Consider the following 24816-nt stretch of genomic DNA (forward strand, 5'->3'; position numbering starts at 1 on the left):
CCTCCCTCTGCTTAATTCAACCAGAGACAAACCCATAGTGGAATGTGGGGTAAAGCGGCGTGCCACACTTTTATCCTTAACAGCTTCTTCCCAACTTAACCCATTTGACCATGCCCACCTAATGGTCTCCTTAAGCACTTTGTTAAATCGTTCCACTGTGCCATTGGTTTGTGGATGGTAGATTGCACTCTTTGTGTAGTATGGAATACTTACTACAGAAATCCTTCATCTCTCTGGACCGAAATGGTGTACCATTTTCAGTCATGATGCTCCCTGGAAATCTCTCTTGCACAGATTTCTGACAAGAAGTCAATGACAGTTCTACCAGTGATGCACGGTGCAATTAATACTTGCACCCACCTGGTATGGCGATCAATCACAACCAAACAAAATGTTTGTATTCCATTACTGTTCACAGGGCCTAACACATCCATACCCAAATCTTCCCACACCTTTTCTGGAATCTCCGTAACCACCATGTGTTCCTTCACTCCTACACAAAACTTCGCTACTTTTGCAAAGGATACAATCTCGAATGTAGCGATCTACTTGAAGGTCACATCCGGGCCACAAAAAAGTCATTTCTTATCCTCTGTTTATTTTTTACTATTCCTTGGTGACCTTCATGACCCAGCTCGATCACTCTTTGGCGTATTCCTGAAGGTGGAATCATTTTATCACTTCTCACCAATAGTCCTTGAGATCCGATTCTTCAAATCTTGCTTTTGTCCATGAATTTTGTCCATTGACAAGTCCTTTCAATTGTTTCATTGTTTTATACTTTTTCAGCATCATTCAATTCTTTCCGCAAAATGGATGTAGCCTCTATGATCAAGACAACTTCCAGATCGTCATCTGTAACCTCAGATACATTGGTAAGACGGGAAAGGCAGTCAGCTGCAAGGTTTTTGATTCCTGGCATATAACGTACAATTAAATTCTTGTAGAAGCATCACCCACTTTTTAATGCGATTAGATACTTTATCTAAACCTTTAGACATGATGACGTGAACCAGTGGTTTATGATCTGTACGAAACTCAAACACCCCAGATGAAACTCCTGAATTTTTCGCTGCCCACTTTATGGCCAATGCCTCCTTCTCAATGGCAGCATATGATTTTTCGGCCCCCTTGAGTAGCCTTGAAGCAAATGCAATTAATACTTCTCCGCCTTCGGTTTCTTGTGTAACAGCTCCTAGGCCTATACTGCTTGCGTCTGTTGTAATGATGGTTTTCCTGTTGCTTCTGATTTTTTTTTAAATGCAGGAGCCTCATCTAATGCAGATTTTATGAAATCAAATTCTTCGTTCCATTCAAACATTTTCCTTTTGAGTAATTCTCGCATAGGAACAGTGTGTATTGTAAAATCACAATATGCCATTCCAATGAATGTGCGCACCTCTTCATTACACATACTTTTGATGGTGTCAACTAACTGCTTCTTGGGTGATATACCATCTGCAGAGATTCTGTGACCTAGATATTCGATTTCTGAGCAATTTATTTTACATTTGTCCTTGCTTAGAGTCATGCTGTTTCCTACATAAATATTTCAATCTTTCATAATGGATTTTTTGACTATTGGCATATATCAAAATGTTGTCTTGAAAACACATTACACCCGGTACTCTCTCAAAAATATGCATTATTTTTTGGAACACAAATGCAGCAGACACCAGTCCGAAAGGCATCCTCTTATACTGATATAAGCCATCCTGCGTGATAAAAGCTGTAAGATGTTTAGAGTTCTTATTTAGTCTTACTTGGTGATATGCCGATGATAAATCCAGTGTTGAAAAAAAACTTGATGGCACAATCGTGGAAATCAGCTCTTGAATATTGGGAAGAGGATGTCTATCTGGGACAACACTTGTTCAATTCTCTCATGTCCACACATATCCAGAGTTTGCCTGATTTTTTCCTGAGTACTACCAACGGCGAAACCCAATCGCTGGCATCAATGCTCTCAATTCCCTGATCATCCAGTATTTTGATTTCCTTCCTTCCTTCATCTCGCATTGACAGGGGTATATTTCTCAACTTTTGTGCTACTGGAACATGATCGGGTTTTAATTTGATTTCATGCACATAGCCGCAAAGACATCCAATACCTTCACGGAATACTGTTCTCATAGCATCACTTGTCTTATCTGCACTATTTATGTCACAATTGATAACAAACAGATTCTTGTGCGGTGGAATCTAATTTTACTTGTAGCTTGCTTCGTTGAGTCCAACTTGTGTTGTCTTGCCAACACTGGTTATGTAAACCTTTCCATTTGCTTTCCTATTCTTAAATTTCAAGGGGCCCCAGAACCATCCAAGAATATCAATTCTTGCACCACCATATGCTCTGGGGTTGATATCTGTTTCATGTAGATATTTGTGCCTCTTCCTATCCCATAGATTTTGTGGTATCAATGTACATTTAGCGCCAGAATCTATCATGTTCATCTCCATCAACACAGACTCTTGACTTTTGGGCTTTCTATGACGTCTTCATCGTGGTCATCCATTATAACGAAAACACAGTCTTCTCCTTCATCACTGTGACCACTGTCTGTGTTACCCCCCCCTATCCAATTAGTGGAAGTATTGCGGAATCTGCAACACCTGGAGTAGTGTCCCTTTCCTTTGCAATTGCTGCATATAATTTTCAATGCAGGACATTCTGGGTCATCAGCCCAATGGTTACTGCTATACACCTATAACACTTGCCTTGGCGCTCCCTTCTTGAATTGACTCTTTGCCTATCAGGACTTTTTCCTCCACACCCGGCTACTGACATTTCCTTTTTGGGTTGTTTTGTTCTTCCCTTCTTCAAATTCAAATGGGGATGACCTGTATGGCTTGTTAGATGTTTTCTGTCTGACAGAGGTACTGTTAACCATGGATATTGATTAATTATTCTCAGCAACATTACCTCGAATCTTTGTAGATCTCACCATATTGGAATCAATTTGAATTGACTTGACTATTCTCTAATTCTTTTACACACTCTTCAGTGTGTTCTACTTCCTTTGCTACTTGCAACACAGTATCTAAAGGGGGGGGGGGTCATTTTCTGACCATACTTTTTCCTCTTACTTTAGTACATTCCAACATAAATTGTTCCCTCAGTCTCTCATCCAATTGTTCGTTAAAATTGCATGTCTTGGCTAGTTTTCTTAGTGCAGTGATGAACTTTGACACTTTCTCCCTCCTCTTGTGCTCTTTTCCCAAATTTGTATCTCTCCAATATAATGCTTAGCTTCTTCTCCTAATGTTTATCAATTTTTTTTTAACTGTACGTTCATATTCATTGAGATTCACATCTTCATTGGCTGGAAGTTCCAGCAATGTCTTTTTTTTTTACCACCTGGACCTAAACTGTGTAGGAGCAATGATTTTCTTTTCTCAGCACTGCAATTCGGTCCACAAACCACCCCTGCATAATGTTCAAATGACCTGATCCACCTCTTCGATGGTATGCTAGGTTCACTTGTATCAGGCATAAAGAACATGGGTGGTGGCACACTGCTAAATGCCACACCTTCTGAGGCCTCTATGAAACACAGCTTCCAAATAAACAATCATAATGTTATTACACTTAGATATGAGAAATCAATGAGAATGTATGCACTACTATAATACATTCATGTGCACTTCAACATATCCATGTTTAAAGTTTCAGTTGAACATTATTCAATTACAGCGTGTACACCTTTAAGATGAAAGCACAGTTCATTTCCTGGTTGTGTGCCGACGTGGGAAACGTTTTGCAGAGTCGGGGCCAAACGTGCGCGCAATAGTAATCAGCAAAGGAAATAACTAACCGAGTCAGGCTGGCGTGAAGGGATAACGCGCATACGGCAGCGCATAAAGAAAGATGGTTGAATCACCAAGATATGTAAATACCAGAAGGGGGATTGGCCCTACACCAAAAGCAATTATGAAATAAGGGAACCCATTAAACAAGGCAACTGGACCAGGGTCACTTTCCTAGGGATAAACATATCTGGAGTGGTGTGGATGGAAGCAGAGTCCTATGTGTTTGTGATTGCCCTGAAACATTTACCCGCTTTAAAAAAGGGAATCTAGCTAAACGGCATGCCACTTAGATGCTCACAAGACCAACACCATTAGAGGAACAGTTGGTTGACCGCCCCCACTATTTCCTGTACAGTCTAAATTCCAGCCGAGACAGTGCAAGCAGTAAAGTTACCTTTGGTTTAAAATGGTACGTAAATGGCGTGGGTCAATTGATCTCTTTTTATCTTACTGATAAACTAATTTAAGACAGATTTTCTAAAATCAGTCCTGGTGGGACGAATTTGGGAGGCCACCCTATGACGGTAAACAGGGGAGACACAGAAGTTAAACAAACCAAATAAAAGGTGAAGTAGTAGAGCAGTCAAGGCTTAGTCTCGGGATGGGTAGTCTAGGGCTAAGAGTCCGCACAGCAACACCAGTAATTCAGGTTACACAGCACGCATATAAAAATACAATTAGTTATTAGCCTTCAATTTACACACCAAGCAGATACAAATCATAGGTAAATATTGTCACGCAAAATGTTATATAAAACACACAGCCTTAAGAATAAAATGAATATCAATTACCGGAGCAAGAACGTTGAGTTGTCAGATGCATAGAATAAATACAACTTTCGTCAATCTGATAAAGTCCAACCCTAAGATGGTTTGGGGCCTTGTGCGCAAAAGGTCATTGTTAGGAAATTCAGCCTCGAGAGAATTCTCCCTAACCTAGTGAGTCCCCCAGCAGCTTTGCTGGATTTCTGGAGTTTGTTTTTTTCCTCCTGCCGAGAGTGAAACTTTCTCCCACTCTTGGGCACGATTATGGTGTTCATTTGACTGTTAATGTGTTTTATGGGCTATGGGGTCCTTTACTCCATAGGGTCTCATGTGTTTTTATTATGTGTGTTACACAGCACCGTCCGTGCAGTAACACAGGGGTGTCATAGTGACCCCCCAACCATAGACTCCATATCCTGGGACTGACTACTGTCTCCCAGGGCATGTAAAGTCACCTTTGACTTTACTAGTCCAAAATTATTAACAGAAACCAGTACAAACCATCATATTGTGGACGTACTGGTCGGGGCAATTCGATTGCCCCGGGGTCTGTCAGTCAAGGGGGCACGTCTCCGTCCCCCCCGATCGAGTTTTGGCTGGTGGCAGTTGAAACTACTTTTTATATTCGACCGCGAATATTTTCCTATGGGATTTTCCCATTATTCAAGGCTACCAACTTTAATTATTTAATTCTCATAGCCTCTAACATACCGCCGGTTTATTTATTTAATATTAATTGCAAGGTTGGATTTTTTGCCAGGACTCTATTATTCTAAAATGGCGTCTGTATTCTCTTCTGTGACTCCAACCCAAGCCGAGCCCTTTGTTCCACTTTTTGGCGGGCTTCTCTACAGAAGCCTCCAAAAGTGGTGCCACTCTGTCTGGGTACCACAGGGGGTGTGGGAGGGGCTTTAGGCACCCTGGACTGAGTTACCTTGGTAACTCAAGTCGCACTCGTGTGATTGGCCGAAGTACTTAGCATGTTTGAGTGACAGCTAGGCTGAGTGAATGGGGGGTTTTCTGCATAAAAGCAGGGCTTTGGGGACTGGAACTTCAGAAGTCGCCACAGGACCTGAGAATCCAACGAGGGAGAAGCTGAGCCGACCTACCACAACGACACCACCGGTGGAGTCCTGCGGAACCGACTCACCGCTTCCGACAACAGAGAAGATCTCCCGGCTGGAGAGGCTTCTTCCCCTGACTGGTGGGCACAACCCGTTTTTCCTTCCTTCTTCGCACCCCAGACCGGTTTATGGTCGAACTGCGCGTGCCAAGCACCCCGGCGGCTGGATAGCCACTCACCACTGAACCGCGAATCAACGGACCGCTCCTTGTACCTGAGAAACTCCGCGGCTGGTTTCTTCCCTGGCAGTGCAACTGACTCCAGTCTTCCTCCACGACGAGATCCTCTCTTCCCCCGGACGAAGCACCGACTTGCATCCGCTGCCAGGAACTGCCCCCGCTGGAGTCTTCTCACCACTTTAAGGTACAGCGTCCGCCAGACCTCCCTTTCTAAAGATTGCCTCAAGGTAATAATAACTCCTTAACCTTCTGGACTGGGCTAGCCGCCTTGGCCCTCTAACTGGTCCCTTTCTTTGGTCCAACTCCTTTTTGAACCATTACAAGACTTATGATATGATATGGCATTTGTAACACGCCTATACACAAGCGTTTCAAGGCGCGACGAGGCAGGGGGGGGGGGAGGAGGGGAACAAGGGGAAGACAGACAACGATCCTACTAAGCCAGGTGTCATTCAGACCGCGCAAGTGCAGGGGTAGGGGGAAGGGAAAAAGGGGAAAGGGGGGGGTGCAGTACAAATAAGTAGAATAGAAATAAAATAATAAATAAATAGGGCCAGCTGGTGGCAAGTGCAAAGGTAAGTGCAGACAAGTGCTGGGGGGGGGGCTGTAGTGATACAGAGACAGTCCCGCAGTGCAGGGGTTGCCAGGGAGGCAGTGCAAGTGAAGAGTGACTGGGCCCAGGACCAAGGTTGGTGAAAGTGGCCCAGTTGCAGAATCAGTGCAGTTTTGGTGAAGAATTTAGCAGGGGAGAGGGAGAGAGAAAGCAGAAGTGAAGAGGAAGGTTTTGAGGTGCTTCCGGAACCGGAGATGGTTCTCCTCAAGTTTCAGGGAGGCAGGAAGGCTGTTCCATAGGGAGGCCCCTGCCGCGGAGAGAGATCTACCCCCAGCTTGTTGCTTCGAGAAGCAGCTGACCCTGAGGGAGTTGGAGACGGATGAGCGTAGGGCTCGGGAAGGAAGATATTTAGGAAGAGAGAGTTGAAGGTATTTAGGCCCCAGGCCTTGTGCAATGCAACCGTGACACCTTGGACACATTTCGTTTGATCCTCTGAAAGTGGATCTGGCCTATTGAACTCTAACTTCACGGTTTTACTTTGCCTTCCTCTCTTGTTATGTTCTTGTAAAAGTGTTGGGATCCGTTTCAACTTGTTCTCTGATTTTCTCTATCTTTCAAAAAAAAACTAACTATTAGAGTGCCATCTACGTTAAGCGCTCACTGCCGTCTGAAAACAAGTGGGGCTTTACTTAAGACTGGTCTAATATTCTTTTAAGGGAGGGTATATCTTTTAGTGACCGTGTTTTTGAATTGCTTACTATTGGTGCTTGTGTGTTTTTCTAGATGTGGTTTTAAATAAATAATTATATCTCTTTTACACCAAGCCCTGGTCAGTGTTTACTTGTTCTATTGTGTTCTCTTGACCTATTGTGAATACTCCTTATACTGCCTAACTCTTCTTGAGGGAAGTCTGACTGCTCAGCCACAGCTAACAAGTGAATCTGTGTGGTACAGACTGCTACCAAGTGGGTTTACTGCCAAACACTGTAGTCCTAAATCTTTTGCAGTGGTCCCAGAGGGAACTGCACAGGTTTCTGCATAACAGTCATCATTTACAAAGCAAATCCTGCTTCATGCAGGTTGATAAGATATTTGCAGATATTTGCAGCCCCCCACCGACAACAAGCACATCAAGTGACTAAAACATAATGGAGGGCAGCAAAGCCATCAAGCCTTTACCAGGCCTGAGAACTCCAGATGAACCTGGTGAAGGCACCAGGGGTGGCGGTGGGGACTGCCATCTCTGCTCTGGGGTCATCCTGGGACGACAAACTGCCATCACCTTGGACAGCCCTGCACTCCAAACAAACTAAAGAGGGTTTGTGCAGCGACGACTGGTGAACAGGGAGCTGCGACTACTGGAGACCGGGCACCCTCATTACAAGCCGCACCAAACACCCTGAGTTGCAACACAGTAGGGACCGGGAAACAGCTCAGAACAACTCTAATCTAGGCACACAGCCCCAAAACCTGGACTAGAGTGCAGTAAGACAGTCACCGAGACCACAAACTTTATGCCGATGCAATAGGGTAGGCCAACCCAAAGCTAAAAACTGTACTGTGGAACAAGCGGTGGGGGCATCAAAAACTATGGCGAAGGGTAATAAGCTGCAGACCCACCTTCCATTCACCCAAAAGGAAGGGGTGAATGGAAGGTGGGTAAAGAAAGTGAAAAGCAGGCATCTCCTCAAATGGCCCCTTCGATGTCAACCACCGAGCCCCGTGCCATGGTAAATGCTGGAACGAGCGCGGACGCCCCAGCATTAGAATGGAGCCTCCTGGAGATGGCCTGCAACAAAATATTGAGATATTCATGGAGTGATTTGTGAAAGATGACCTTCAGAGCCCGTCACTATTCTTCTAGTTCCTCAGAGAGGGAACACCAGGTGTTGCAAGTTGCCCCGAGACCGGGACCAAGTACAGGGATCGCAAGGGTTCTAACTATCGGGATTGAGATACCATTCTGCAAAGAGCGAGAGAACTCGGGCACCTCACATTTGAGAACGCCAAGGTGTTCTATCCCGATTTTACACCAACGGTACAGAAGGCTTGGATGTCCTTCGTTGCAGCAAAGAGAGCACTGCATGAACGGGCGATGCAATACTCCATGCAATACCCTGCCAAACTGAAGGTCCAACACAACGGGAGAGCCTACTTCTTCACTGTCCCGGAGACAGTGCATCAGTTTATCGAAGCCCTACTGAAGTGACCTGCCTGATTTTATATTGTATGTACCCACGACGGAACGTGGCCCGGTCGAAGCTCTTCCAGCTGAATGATCAGATCCTAGACTGATATTGGATGAACAGAGGAAGTTATGATGGGTCTTGATAACCTAATGCTAGAAATGGAGTCAGCCCAATTGCAAGCAAAAGACATGATCCGATCCAAGTCCTTCCCTCGAGGTCTGAAGAGGTGGGGGCCAATTGGGTGGCGGTGTCCAGCACCCCCGGGCCTTTCCCCATGGTAAATTGGTTATTGAGGGATATAGTCACTGCAGGTGTGGGTGGGCGGGAGGTAGGGATGAGCTTTGTTCGGAAGGTGGTACCAGGGTGGTGTGGTCTGTTTGAGATGTTGCCAAGTTGGCAACTTTAAGTTAGTTCAAAAAGATTCACATCTCTTCAAAGCCAGTTTTCCAGGTCAGACCCAGAAGGGAGGGAATGCCAGACAAAATCGCATTTCTTTCAGTCCCCATCCAAGTGAAGACACAGGTAATTAGATGGAATGTACAGGGACTTAACCCGCGTAAGGTCTGCATGGTGGGTGCAGTATTGAGAACGACATGGGGCAAAGATAGTCATGCTACAAGAAACTCACCTCAAGGGAAGGAAAATGAAGGACTTGCTAGGAACTGGGGAAATAGCATACTTCACCACACAACGGGGGTGATGAAGCTGGTATACAGGTCATTGGGGTTCCGGGCCTATGACATTGTAGTTGACCACAAAGGGATATATGTTATAGTTTCTGGATATGCAGGAACCATGATGCTCACGCTAGTCAACATATATGGGCCAAACGTAGATTCTGAATTTTTCAGTACCATGCTTGGACATCGCCAAAAGTACTTACATACCAATGTAGTGTGCGCGGGAGATCTTAATGCAACACTAGACCCATGCAAGGTTAGGACGGGGGAGAGAAGAAGATCCAAGGCTGCGCTGAATGCTAGGGATGCACTGGACCTGGGGGATATATGGAGGCTGTTACACCTAGAAGGGGAGGAGTTCTCACACCATTCCACCAACTTCCACCCGATTAGATTATATCCTGGCATGCACAAACCTCGTACACCGCACAGAGGATTGTGTGCTGCTCCCGAAGACTCTCGGACCACTCCCCGGTGCTGTGGTCCATACACCTGAGACACCCCGCCCTCATTGGAGGTTTAAACCAGCGGCATTGACAGACATAGTATTCAAAAGCGAGAGACAGCCCAATTAAGAACTACTTCCAGGAAAACAAGGGCACAGTCTCGGGGAAAGGAACATTGTGGGGGGGGGAGTTTAAGGTGGTGTTCAGGGGTGGATGTATGTCAGAGTTGGGAGTGTTAAAACTGATCCGTAGACAATTAAATGAAACTGAGCTTGAAAAAAGTGAGGGGGAGGTGGATGGGAAGGGCACACAAGACACTTGCTAAATTAATGAGGAACTAGACTGCTTCAAAGATCTAGCTGAACGGGAGGTGAAATACTTTGCCCAACGAGCAATGGCCTGCAAATATGGGGAGGAGGGAAGACCGGGTAGACATTTGGCGGCAATGGTACGGCATGAAAGGGGCTGTAGGGAGATTCCGGCTGTTAGAACGACAGAAGGAGAGGTTGCAGTGAGATTGTGGATGAATTCCGGAGGTATTACGAGTCTACACAATGGGGAACATTGAGCTCAAGAAGTATAAGAGAGGCAGCTCTCCCAAGGCTCAGTGTTGAGGCCACAGCAGTTCCCCATCACGGTCGACTACATACTTGGGGCGGTAAGCACCCGCCCTCCAAAGCGCCGGGCACAGACAGAATAACTGCTGAGTTTTATAAGGTGTGGGGCCCTGAGTTGGCGCAACACATGCTGGGGGTTTGGCAGGTGGAACTAACAACTCTTCCACACTCCCACCCCCCCCCCCCCCAACAATGCATGAGGCGATGATAATGCCGATTCTTAAACCAGGCAAGGTTTCTCTGGATTGTTCTTCATATCGACCGATATCCCTCTTAAATCTTGATACAAAAATATTCACTGTACTGGTGGACCGATGCTCCCTTTTGTTATGCAAATCATCCTCAGGGACCAGTCTGGGTTCATCCCAGGGAGGCCGACCTCTTTGAACCTCAGACAGCAATACTAGCTCAATTAGATCACAAAATAAGGTAGTAGCGGTACTATTGGACATGGAAAAAGCTTTCGATTTCGTGGAATGGAACTACCCGTTTGAGGTGCTCTCTCAGATAAGGGTCCCGGCATACCTGAAAGCAGTACGGCTTCTCTATGCAGACTCGTGCACAAATAGGTATTGGGGACATGCAGTCTGTCCATTTTAAGCTGGGGCGCAGAACCAGACAAGGGTGCCCCCTCTTGCCATCGCAATCGAAGTATTGGCGACCCGGTTGCGAAAATTTCATGGTCACAGGGTTCTAGCAATGGGAGGGGCCAGCGAGGTAGTATCACTGTATGCAGACAACACAATTGTTTACATTAAAAACTTGCATCAACTTAACCCCGCTAACACAGGAAATAGCCGACTTCAGAGTAGTCTCTATTCCTTCTAAATGAGGTCACTACACGCCAGCCAAACAGGTTATGGATGGGAGCAATCCGCTGTCATGTACTTGGGGGAAGAGGGTCAGCAGTAACGTCCACTCCCTGCTGGGTGACAATTATAAGAAATATCTACACACCTTGAAAACTAGCGTGTACAGATGGTGCAGGATTCCACTCATGGGCAAGAGTCGCTATTGCTAAAATGGTAGTAATCCCCAAGCTCCTGTACATGTTTCAGACCATTCCGGTATGGCCGGGTGTGAGCTACTTCCGAAAAGTGTGCTCCTAACTGATTAAATTGGCTTGGCACCCAAAAACCCCACGTATAGGCTGGGAAACACCAACCCAACCATGGGAGAAGGGAGGTATATGTGTCCCAAATGTTTTAGTGTACTTCCTAGTGGCACAATTATCCTTTACAGTTTTGGGTGCCGGGAGCACTGATGACAATGCATGTCCGCATAGAAAGAGGTTCGGTGTATCCATCTTCCCTCCAGGGTGTGCTGACATCTGGTAAAATTGCAAAGTGTAGATTCGACCCGGCGGCCTGCACGGTACACGCTTGGAGGCGACCTCTGGTAAGACTTGGGGTGGGACAGCCTTTTGACCCTGGCATCTCGCTTTGGCACAGACTATTGCGCCGACCTGTGATGAGTATTGTTCAGGACATGTACCCACGATGCCCGAGGGCTGTTGTGCGCTTTATAAATGCAAATAAATAAATACCCGAGCTGGGCGTTTGTCTCTGGGTTCCTTGATAAAATGGGAAGCAGCTTCCGTCGTAAACTGCAGTACTTTAGGATGAGGGCGGCCTACAGGGGATGGTTCACTGTGTTCCCAGAGAACCCACAAACAAGCCCGCTGCCGCAATACATCAGAAGCTCCCCCGGGTGCAAAGGAGTTGTTTTGACAATATATAATTTAATCCAGGCAGACTTGCCCCGGTACCCCCTGAAGTGTAAAAGCAAATGGGAAGACTACTCAGGGGTAACCCTCACTGACAAACAGTGGGAGATGATATGTGGTACTACACATTCAGGTGCTTTCAGCTCCAGGCTGCAGCAAAGCCAACATAAGACCCACCACAGGGCATACACTTCACCTCCACGCATACATCAATATGACACTGCCAAGTCCACTAATTGCCCGAGATGCAGAGCAGACCCTGCAGACCTCGCGCATATGCTATGGTCATGTATTAGCCTGCAACCCTATTGGGAGGAGGTGACCGGGGTCATGACAGATGTTGGGGCAGAGTGGTCCTTGTACACCATTGTACTGCATGTTTGAGTGGCCGCCTGGGGTGCCTAAGCAATAGCTAAAGCCATTAGCGACCTGCATGATAGCAGCCAGAAGGTGCATCCTTATGAAATTGACAAGGACAGCAACACCAGGAGGACAGGCATTATTCACACTATGCTGCCCCACACAACCTGTACACGAGATTGGATTATATATTTGTCGCCTCAGAGCGTGTAGGGTAAATGATAGGCTCGGAATACAAGGCAAGAATATTATTGGACCACTCCCCCCTGGCTTTGGAGTGGAGACATCAGCCCCCTAGAGCAAGAATCCCGACATGGAGGCTCAGAGCCGGGGCCCTGCAGGACTCAGTATTCCGAGAGGATTTAAGGGAGGCGAGCATTGATTATTTTGATACTAACACAGGGAACCTTGTGGGAGGCGTTTAAAGTGGTAATCCGAGGCGTCGCCATAGCCAAATCCAGAGGGCTCCAAGGGGGCATAGAGCGAGAGCTACAGGAAACAGAAGGAACTGGAAGTAGTGATGCAAAAAGGGAGGGGCACCTCACCGGAAGAAGCCAAACATGTGAATTCACTGCAATAAACCAGTAGGGAGCACTGGCACAGATTATGTAAACTGAACTATAACAAAATATATTGAAAGGCAACATGCGGGGGGGGGGGAACAAACCAGGAAGGCTGCTAGCTTGGCTATATAAAAATTATACACCGAAACCAGTGGTCAGAGATGAAGGGAGAAGAAGGCCAGACCTGGGACAACAAAGAGGGAGTAAATGAAGGGTTCCTTAGATTCTACAAACGCCTCTATGAGGACAAGGGGGAGGAGTTGGGTCGGGAGATACCAAATTAAACGATGAACGGGAGAATCTAGACGCCCCAATTACACTAGAGGAACAAGAGATAGTGGTCCAGCACCTACCCACGCATAAGGCCCCGGGGTCGGACGGGCTCCCTAGTGAATTTTACAAAACGTATAAGCAGGAAGTACTCCCGCTGCTGCTCGCCATGCTAAATGAAGCGTTTGAACGGGGAAGAGTCTCTAAGGGAGGCGGTGACTATTCCGCTCCTAAAACTGGGCATGCCAAGCACGGATGGTGGGTCATATAGACCCCTATCTATGCTCAACCAAGATAGCAAAATCCTTACAGTAGCGTTGGCAAATAGACTCAAACGGGTAATTGGCAAACTTATACACCCCGATCAAACAGGCTACGTTCCAGGATGGAACGTAACCGATAACCACAGGAGACTCCACCACATCATAGAACAGACAGAAGGACCCGGCGAAATGGCAATTGCCTCGCTGGACGCAATAAATGCCTTTGACTCTGAGGTGGCCGTGGTTGTTGGCGGCCCTGAAAGAATACGTGATGGGTCCAGGGTATTTGAGGTGGGTCAGGATGGTATACAGCTCCCCGATTGCAAGGGTCAAAACGGGTGCGAAAATCTCATACAGATGGCAACTCAGTAGGGGCACTAGACAGGGCTGCCCCTGGTCACCCATGCTTTATTTTATCGCATAAGAACCATTGGCAATCTGCCTCAGACAACAGTACAGGGAGATAGGGATCCACACGGAGGGGGGACCGCACCTGTTATTGTACGCTGACGATATGCTTTTGTACCTGCGCTTCTCAGAAGAAAACCTACAGTATGTCCTGGATGTGATGGAACGCTATGCCACCCTTTCCGGCATAGCGGTAAACCCTAAGAAGTGAGAAGCATGTTCCCTCTGGGTAGATACAGGGGGGCCCCGCATGGCAACCTACCGGTCTTGCAGATACCCTGGCAGACTAGATACTTAGGAAATAATATACCACACGGCTGCAGACGAATACAAATATGACATGGAAAGGGCAGTGGAAAGCATTAAGAATAGTATGGGGTTCTGGTCCAAGCTCCCCCTGGCCATGGTGGGAAGGGCGGCTCTGCCCAGGTTGCTACATTTCTTCACGAACATCCCATACATGCTCCCCAAACGCTTCTTCGTGAAGCTCCACAGCTTATGCAGGGGCTTCATATGGCACAACTCTAGGAACAGGGTAGCCCTTTGGAAGTTGCAAAATTCGTGTGATAAGGGGGGCATAAACCTGCCAAACTTCGAAATATACTACCTGGCAGGACAGCTCCAGTATGTGGCCAGATGGTTGCCCGAGGAAGAGACGGCCGAACCCAGGCTACTAAGCAAGAACACGGCCCCCTTCTTTCTAAGAGAGACAGTATGGCTACCTAAACCAGAAGTGTGAGATTGTTGGAACTGGGCTGGAAAATATGGAGCAGGGCATGCCAAATAATGGGAAACCCGACCCCATGCTCCCCCCAGGTGCCGCTATGCGGTGGGGACATACAAATGATAAAGGGATTCGCAAATATTGGGAGCTGATGGGCCTTGCAACCCTCGGAGACATGTGGCAAGAGGGGGAGGCACTAGATTTCCAGAGGATAATGGAGGACACCGGGATACATAGAGGTCAATATATTACATACAAAAGAATCAAACTAGCGCGTGAAAGGTGGCCCAAGATAGAGCTAGCAGAACAACCCGATACAGTCATTGAGACGATGTATGATATCTCGGAGGGGGGCACGAAATATCCTGCATTTATGAACTACTGATGTCTAGGGTGGGCAAGGAGGTGCTCCAATTGAGGCGGCACTGGGAGGAGGTGGGAGAACCTATGAAAGTCTGACAATGGGACAGGGCTCAAAAGGTATCATAAGAAGGTGTCCCGTAATGCAAAGTTACGGCAGATGCAGTTATATGTCACCCACAGGGCATAGAGGCCCAGAGATACAGAAATGCCCCCGGTGTGGGGAGGTGGATGCCAGGATGATACACATGTTCGGAGGTGGGCAGATTCTGGACGGAGGTCAAACTACGTCTGGCCCAAAGAGGAATTAAGATGGAGGCGGAGTCAGTATGGGCATTCATGCTTGGGGGTGGGGGGCGGGAAGTTTGATAGACCACACAACCTGAACCACATTAGTAAGTTGAAAGACCTGGCCTACATCTTGGTCAAACAGAGAATTGCAATAGGCTAAAGCAGCCCAAAGACTCAAAATAGAGATGTGGTGGGCTAACCTCAAGAAGTGGGCAGAAGCGGAGACGGCAGCTTGGTATGAAGCAATCAGTAGGGGAGGGGAGGAGGAAGCGGGACCCCTGATAGCGTGGAGACAACTGGTGGCCACGATGATAGGACCATCCCATGCTGAACTTAGTGAAGATGACATGCTTGGGAACAATGAGGGAGACAAACCCTGAGGAACGAAACTGGTGGTATTGAAGTAAGGGCTTGAGTTAAGGGGGCAGGACTGTGATGCATAACATGTGTATACAATGACGTGTAGCATATAGGTGTATGTCCTAAATGTTGGTAAAGTTTGGTGTGTCGTTTATAAAATACAAATTATTTAAAAAAAAATAATGAACAAGCACGGGGTAAATAACCAGCCGATGGATTTAATCTGGCTTAGTGACGCTGGCAGAGAATACACAACCCTCTGCGGAATACAGAACCGGCTAAAAATATTTGGAATCCCCATACAGCATACATGGTGACCCGGGAGGACACCTGATATGAATACAGAGTATGGAAAAATGATCGCTCTACTGCAAATTCCACAACGATTTGAGAACAGGGGTGTAGCGCCAGAAGGCATGCCCACATGTCATGTCTGATTCTGTGTCTCCTATACTGTGTTATTGCCAGTGTTGGTTATGTGCTATGGTATATGCAAGGCTGACGGATTGATGTGAACTGATCAATAAACAAAAAGAATAATCTTCTGTGCTTGGTCCAATTGAGGAAGGCCCAGGGGTCACAGGTCACTTTTGGCGTCGGGATTTAGGAATCTGTTGTTGACGAAGACCTAACCAAGGCAAGATGAAGACTTCTGCAGGGCAGGCCACCTCACAAGACTGAAGGAGTGTCACAAGAGTCCGCACATTCAGGCATCGACATGCGATCTGCAAGCACAACCACAAAGCAGGCAATACAGTTATGTTGACCACCACATTCAGGACTTTGTTAATACTGCAGCTCCTGCAACCAACGTCTCCCCCCGGGGGATTAATCTCCGATTTATCCTCCACTGGTACCTCATGTTAGAGGACATGTATTGCCATTAGAAAGATTAGAAAGATATACAGTTGGTTGCGTTTGTAGAGCTGTGGTGGGCACCTTCGAGAGGTTAGGGCCTGGCTACCGGTTCGGAAGAGTGGAGGGTGGCTGGCTCCAGACTGGATGTGGCTCAGAGGCCCAATGGCAGTTTAGTGGAGATGGATGGGTGCCTCGGAGGGCCTGGTACTGTCTCATGATCTGTGCCGGGCATATTCCCGAATTTGGTCTAAATTCATCTTCCTATGGCTATACATCTCTTACGTCCAGTGCTTTTCGTTCTATTGCCGTTTTCAGACCGTTCCTCTCAGTCTCTAGCCATGATGCTTTAGCATTTTTTTAATCACCCAATTCCTCTTTTAGTTCCTTTTTACATTTTATTCCCGTCAGTTCTTCAACCTCATCTAGTCATTACCTATCTTTGCTCCTACATAGGTGATTGCCTCAATCTCTATGGCTGCCTCTTTGTCCACAACAGTTCCATCTTTACTCCCACCTCTGCTCCTACATAGGCAATCACCTATGTAGGAGCAAAGATAGGTAATGACTAGATGAGGTTGAAGAACTGTTGTGGACAAAGAGGCAGCCATAGAGATTGAGGCAATCACCTATGTCGGAGCAAAGATAGGTAATGACTAGATGAGGTTGAAGAACTTGCTCCTACATAGGTGATTGCCTCAATCTCTATGGCTGCCTCTTTGTCCACAACAGTTCCATCTTTGCTCCCACCTCTTTCTGTAGTACAACCTTGCTCACTCTTTCGCCGTCTGGCAGAAATGCGAATAGTGATGTCATCAAAAGATGACAACTACAACTTTCCCGTCGCACTAAACAGGATTCGAAGGTCTTAGAAAAGTTTCCCCTAATGCAAACTCTCAAAGGGCATGTTTATGCGGCACCAGGTGGTTTTGGGCGATAGTCTACAGGCCATGCGACAAACTGAACAGCGGGGGAGGAGGGAGGGCAGGGAAGGAGAGAGACAGCAGGGCTGGGGTTCAGTCGAGTGTGGTGAGAGGGGTTGTCGTGGAGCAACAGGGATGCGAGCCCGTGGAAAGCAGCGATGGGTGGTGGAGTAGCAAAGATTTGCAATGCAAACAGCATAATATTAACAGCTGCCTCCTGCAACGTTGCTCTTTGATAAGCCAGCAGCATGCAGAGTCAAACTTAGCACTGGGTATCGGTGGATGCTTAACTAACCATGCTTTTCTGGGATATATCCAGGAGCTAAAAAGCTCCCAGGAATATGGAAGCCTACAGACGGTTGGATCAAGTGGGGGTGGTACACTGATCATCTTCACCAAGCAGCCGAGTAAGCCATTCGTTATTTTACAAACGATATCAACTTAGGTTATATTGAATTTATGTAGCACCTCCTGGCACAGGTTATGGATATTCTTAAAGTTGAGCACACACTCTGACAACCCCCCCCCCTCAAATCCCATTTCAAGTCAAAAACCCAACCTGCCCGTTTTCTAATTAAGCCCTCACGGGAAAAAAAAGCCCCCAAACCCCTTGTCGTATCCAATAATGTGACCCCACTCATACCTTTCGAGACCCTACATCATCCCTTCACACACAATGTGGTCCCACCGCTTGGATCTATACAGCGCAGCACCTGACATGCCCTCGCTCAAATCACTTACATGCAGACTCTTCCGCCACTCGCTCCACTAAATAAACTCGCTGCAAAGTCTTCCACGGCCACGGGAACCCCACGCCCAGTCACCTCTGTGCTGTGCAGTAACTGCATCTAACACCAGTGCACCCCCATCTCACCTCCATCGAGACCCGCCAGCCCTGCATAGCCGAGAAGCCATACTGCAGCCCGGGGTGGCCTCCGTCGCTGGAACTCTTCACGGTGTTGGGCTGGGACAGGTAGGCTCCCATGGTTCACGCTCCTCAGGGACTCTCACGTGCCAGAGAAGGAAACCCTCAACAGTGGTGAGGAGGACTGTAGCTCCCGGCAGCACGAGCAGGCCGGAAGCGGAAACTCAAGTTCCCCGAGCGTAGCCCCCGTCTGGGCGCTAAAACGCGGCTATTGCTGCTCCGAGCCGCCGGTTGCCGCGGATGCTGCCTAGAGAAGGGGGAGGGACCGCCGCCTCGACCACCACTCCTCCTTCCTATCGGCAGCGCCGCAGACCCACGCGCGCGCCAAACGCGCTGACGTAGCTCCCTGGAAACGAACGCAACGAACGAACGATTGCTTGCTTGTTTGACTCCTTTGCACTGTCAAATGACGTAGTTTGTTGGCCGTAAACATAGAAAACGGATGAATTTCCACCCGATCTCGACCAATTTCTGACACATACCATTGATAAGAGGGCGTAGTGAAAAGAGAAGACGGCGCACCCGGGAACGAATTCGATCTTGGGAACCCTGGCAAGAGAGTTCAAAATGTTCAAATAAGATCAGCGCAGCAGCCTGACAGTCATACAGAAATATACGTTTTTATTATTATTTGTTTAATTGCTTTTGGTTCACAACAAACCTGTCCATTAAAAACACAGTGAAAAAAGATATTTCATCAAACAAAATACATTTTAATACATTAAACCTTACAACACGTGCTAACATCAATGCGATCATACACATTCTAAAATCAAGCCATTCCTTTCATAGCTTATAAAATCAAATTCAAAATTAATCTGGAAAGAAATGGCAAGCTTTCAAAAATCTGATACCAGCCAAAGACAGAGAAATTGAATTCTATGTCAAGACCTGGAGGCTCCTATTATACAGTCATGCCTGAGGAGGGTATTTGCTCCCTGGGCATCAAAGGCCCTACGAGAACAATAACAGGCATCACAGCCAAGCCCCTCCTACGCCCATTCACTTCTATGGGCCTCTCACCCGCCAAAAAGAAAATCGGGTGTTTTCACTGCCTTGGTGACACAAAAGGTTGGGAGCTATGTGACACTGTGCAAGGGTTCTGTCTCTACTTTGAGCCAGCCAAGCAAACCTGACCCATCCTTGTGTAATGTCAGGAGCGGATCAGGACCTCTTATGCATGGAACTAAGGAATCTTCTAAGGAAAAGAGCAGGGCAGAGCGCCAAAGGCTTCCTGAGCAATGTCTTCTTGGTAAAGAGGAAACGGAAAGTCAGGCCAGTGATCAGTCTCAGGGGTTGAATTTATGGTATACCGGCATTTCAAGATGGTGGGCATACATCTCCTCGTAGACATACTGTAAAGAGTTGACTGGCTAGCCCGCATAGACCTGAGAGGCGTGTACCTAGCAGTCCTTATAAAGGAATTGCACCAGAAATTCCTGCAATTCCTCTGGAGAGACCAGAGATGGGAATTTACCTTCCTTCCCTTCAGTCTGTCTTCAGCACTTGGTGTTTCACCAAACTCCTCAGATCAGTGGTAGCGAAGCTACGCAAACTGGGTGTGCAAATGATAATTTACCTCAACGAGTTGTGCCTCATGGCGCAGGACCCAGACAAGCTGCAGGAGCAGGTAGCCCTCGCGTCAGGGCGCCTAGAATCTCTGCTCTTTCTCGTCAATTGGGAGAAGTGTAGGATTGGGCCTTTGATCACTGCAACCAAAAGCAGGCCCACCCTTAAAGAGTAAGTACACGATTTGTCCGTAACTGACGTTTATTGTACAAACAGCCGGGAGGGGTTAGATGACATCAAAGAGTCAAACTAACCTGTCTCCCTGAACCACACAAAGAACACACATTTTATACAATTTGCAACAGTTAAAACACTCCCAAAGTTTTTGTTACAGAGTCAACCCCCCACACATGATTGGCTAAACCTATAATGTAACCATATTACCTTTAGTTCCCACACTTCTTATTGGATGCATTCATCTAAGCGCCATCCTCTTTAACTTAGAATTGCATGTTTCATATTTACACTACACCCCTCTCTGGGGCCTTTGCATATTTGGTCATAGTCCCATCTCCTAGTTACACAGTTTACACAACTTACAATCAATTTCAATCATCACAGGTTCCATCTGGTTAGAAACCTTTACCCCTACGTGTGACTCACACAGCTATTCTATGGAAATTCCATTGATGTAAAAAGATGAGGAGAGCAAACACATCCCTTTTTAATCTATTGTTGCTGGTTTTATCACCCAAGTATGTTGGTGTCCCCATTTAATACTAAACTATGCAACTTACCATTCCAGCCCACATGGTCGCAACCCAAATCTTGACAACTCTATTGAAAATCCATGATCTCTCGGGAGGAATTAAGATGGGACGCCTTTAAGGCTACTCTTAGGAGGATCTTATAGCGATAGCCGCTCACCGCGCAAAGCAAATGAAGGCACTTGAAATGCAACTGGAAGCAGAGGTGGAGGCGGCCAAGCAGAAAGAGGGAATGATGCCGTGTAGGGCGGCTGTGAGAGAATATAGAAGAGCAGTAGGACAGCTAGAAATTCTCCGAACTAAAAAAGCAGAAGGGGCGCTACTGGCAGTATGGCAGAAATATTACGTGAAGGCGAATAAAGCGGAAGCGCTTCTGGCGCGCCTCCTTAGGGGAGCAAGATCGAGAAATGCCATAACAGCGCTAAAAACCAGCTCAGGTGAGCGGGTTACGAGAGCCGGGGAATTGCAGGAAGTATTGGCGGAGTATTATGAGTCCCTGTACATGTCTCAGAATCCTCAGGGTAAGCTGCAAGATGAGTTATTAGGGAAGGTGCAGTTACCGTACATTGGGAGGGAGGCCTGAGAGATCCTTAATCAGGAAATTACGGAAGTGGAAGTGCGAGGGGTAATTAGGGCTTTACCGGCAAACAAGGCCCTGGGCCCGGACGGGTATACTGCTGCCTTTTACAAGAAGTTTATCTCACAGCTGGCCCCGCACTTGACCTCACTGTTTAATAAGTTCCGGCAGACAGGTAGGATTGCTCTGTCCATGGAGGAAGCTAAACTAACCCTAATACTTAAGCCAAATAAGGATCCAGAGGAAAAAACGTCCTATAGACACGTAGCATTAATAAATATTGATGCTAAGATATACACAAAGATTCTTGCAAATAGACTAGAAGCTTACCTCCCACAACTGATACACCCTGATCAAGCAGGCTTCGTCAGGGGCAGGCAAACATCAGATAATATCAGGCGGGTTGCCCACCCAGTAGAAAAAGCGTAGAAAACGGACACTCCCGCGGTTCTTTTGGCCCTGGATGCTGAAAAGGCATTTGACCACGTGGAGTGGTCCTTTCTGTTCCGGGTGATGGAAAAGATGGGTTTTGGTGGGGAATTCTTGACCATGGTACAAGCTAACTATCAGGCCCCTTCCATTAGGATAGTGGTTAATGGGACAGTCTCGTGGTCTGTACGCTTGCAGAGGGGAACAAAACAAGGTTGCCCGCTATCTTCTATACTATATGAGATGTATCTGGAGCCTCTTTTACAAGCAATTAGGGAGGTGGATGAGATACAGGGCATCCCCTTTGGAGGAGAGCAGCAGAAGGTTATAGCGTTTGCTGACAATATGTTGCTTGCTCTAACGTCACTGACTGCTTCAATCCAAGCAAGCACAAACCTGTTGAGGAAGTTCGGGGAGGCCTCAGGGTTAAAGATTAATGCTACTAAATCTGAAATTTTGAATCTAACGCTGAAGGCTCAGGAGCGCAATGGGTTGAGGGCGAGCACTCCTTTTATCTGGAGTCCAGGGGGAGTGAGGTACCTGGGGGTAAAGATCACAGCAAACCTGGCTGGTTGGTATACAGCCAATTATCCTTTGCTTCTGAGGAAAATCAAGAGAAGCTACCAGAAGTGGAGAGCTCTTAGAGTCTCATGGTTAGGGCGGATAGCCTCGGTCAAGATGGTCACATTCCTGCGACTCCTGTATTTTTTCCAATCGATTCCCCAGCCGATCCCACCAGGATTTTTTAAGGAGCTGGGAACACTGACCAATGGATTCCTATGGGAAGGGAAGAGGGCCAGGGTGAGCAAACGTTTGCTTATGGCACCCAGGCGTGAGGGGGGGCTGGCACTACCAAATTTTAGGCAGTACTACGAAGCGGCACAATTGCGGGTCATCAGGGAGTGGTTGAGGGGGGAGGAGAGTAATCAGGATAAACTGTCTGTGAGGATGGATAGAATGGTGGCCCATCGTGACCTGGCGGAGGTTTTATGGTTGCCAAAACAGCACAGACCTAGGCATCTCTATGAGAGCTCTATAACTAAACTTATGGCGGACATATGGGATAGATTAGTGGGATCCAGGGGAATCAGGTCATTTCCGTCACCCTTCACTCCTACTTTTGGAAACGGGGACTTCACTCCGGGATTGGAGCAGGGTGCATTTAGGCATTGGCAGGAGGGGGGTTGTAAGAAATTGTGCGATATATTTCAAAGCGGGGAGGTATTATCGTTTGGGGATTGTAAGTGGGAATTCCCAATACATGAAGGAGAGAGATTAAGATATGCACAAATACGACATTGGGTACTACAACCAGGGATTAGAACGGGAGCCACTAGAGGGCCGACCAACTTTCAAAGCTTCCTCCTGACTAATGACGGAACAAAGGGTTTAATATCCAATCTATATAAGAACCTGGAGGGTAGGAGGGCAGAACATCACTGGCCGTATATGCAAAATTGGGACCGGATCCTGGGGAGGGAATTTAATAGGGCGGAATGGGAGAGGTTGTGGAGGAAAATACCCAAACTGGCGAAAGCCTCCCAGCTGCAAGAAGCATGGTACAATATATTGGTCGGGTGGCATTACACGCTGGCCCGCCCCCAAAAAATGTATCCGGGATCCTCGGGGAGGTGCTAGAGGTGTTGTGGGATGATAGGCACAGCAGAACATATCTGGTGGGACTGCCCCAAAACTGAACCATTCTGTAGAGGGGTGCGTGAGGCACAGGAACAGGCCTTTGGTCCGGGTGATGGAAGAACACCGGCGCAGATCCTTCTAGGCGTCAGAGGCACCACTGGGGTGGGAGAACGCAGGATGAGGGAGAAAGCTAAAGTGTTACTAACGTTGGCAGCTATGATATTAATAGCCCAAAGATGGAAATGTCCAGACACCCCCATGATCCAAGTCTGGCTACGAAAGATCTGGGAAATTGTAGCCTTGGAATGGGCAACATATGCCATGAACAATAAGGTGCAGAACTTCGCCATGGAAGGGGGGGAAATAATGACTTTTCTCAAGGATGTCTTCAGGGTGATGTAGTGTCCGCAGCACCTGAGACTGTTAGAATTACAATAAACAGGGAGGGTGGACCGGGAGAAACTGAGTATTGTGAGGTGAATGACCGATGCCTCGGGGGAGGGAGGAGGGGGCTGGGGGGAATGTTTTTCACACTGTTGCAAATTCAATAAAAAGAGTTTTAAAAAAAAAGAAAATCCATGATCTATGGTGCTCCTTACCCTGCAAGCAGCCCGCATCAGGTTTAATTGTCAGGCCCTAACAGTTTGTCATGACTGTGCCACTGGCGCACCAATTGGCACCCATTGAGCACAATTTGGGACTAATTTATCTCCGTAATACTCCCTGGACAATACCTATTCATATTATTGTCTTTAATTTCCGTTTGCAAGGCTTTGGAACTTACTTATTTACTTTTACAAACTACATCTCCCATAATGCACCTTGTGGCAATTCCCATTGCCTGGCTATTCCTATGCAGCAGTTTTAGAACTACAATCCCCAGAAGCCTTAGAGATCAGTGCAGCTTTCGCTTTCCCAGGACTAAAGATGGAGGAGGCCAATTACATTCAGGTGTGCTGCTCTAGGTGCTGCTCATTAGCCTGCTTCAGCACAGGGCAGGTCAGTATTTAAGCAGCTGCCTGCAGGAGCACAGGTCTCTTGCATTGAGCTGGCTTCCAGCCCTTTGTTGCCTTGTTTTTTTGCAATTTTGCTGTGTCCTGTTGTTTCCAGTACCTGCTCCTGTTCCAGAACTCTGTGCTTCCTGCCTTGCAGCCTTCTCTCCCCTGCCTTTTGCCCTGCACCACTGTGCTTCCCATACTGCTGCCCTGCTTTCCTGCTTGCAGCCCTCTGTTCCCTGTCTACAGCCCCTTGCTCTCTACCATCAATTATCTTGTTGCCTGCCATGTGCTGTGCCCATTTCCCATGTTACCTGTCCTTAGCTTCCTTGAGTCTTCAGTCCTGCCCTTTTCACCCCACTTCAGAAGTACAGTTTCTTTCATTTCTCTCTGCAGGCTTACTCTTGTTGTTCCAGTCCTGCGTTACTGTTTCTTGGTTCCAGTGTACAGTTTCCAGTCTCCTTTCCCTGCACTTAGACACTAGTTTTCTGCCTTTCTTTTCTCCCGGTTCA

The 24816-nt window shown here is 47.2% G+C and overlaps 1 protein-coding gene across 2 annotated transcripts in view; it reads right to left on the minus strand.

Annotated features, from left to right (window-relative positions):
* Positions 1–18772, minus strand: part of PPM1G (protein phosphatase, Mg2+/Mn2+ dependent 1G) — a 457550-nt gene extending 438778 nt beyond the window's left edge. Inside the window, exon 1 of one of the 2 annotated variants that reach the window (XM_069605461.1) lies at positions 18339–18772. In XM_069605461.1, the coding sequence (XP_069461562.1) occupies positions 18339–18449 (111 nt within the window). In that variant the 5' untranslated portion in view covers positions 18450–18772. The remainder of the gene's footprint in view (positions 1–18338) is intronic. The other variant, XM_069605462.1, reaches the window with a different exon arrangement.
* Positions 18773–24816: the final 6044 nt, after the last annotated feature.

This window comes from Ambystoma mexicanum, chromosome 4p (genome assembly GCF_040938575.1).
Source record: "Ambystoma mexicanum isolate Mex_15411 chromosome 4p, UKY_AmexF1_1, whole genome shotgun sequence".
Taxonomy (NCBI): Eukaryota; Metazoa; Chordata; class Amphibia; order Caudata; family Ambystomatidae; genus Ambystoma; species Ambystoma mexicanum.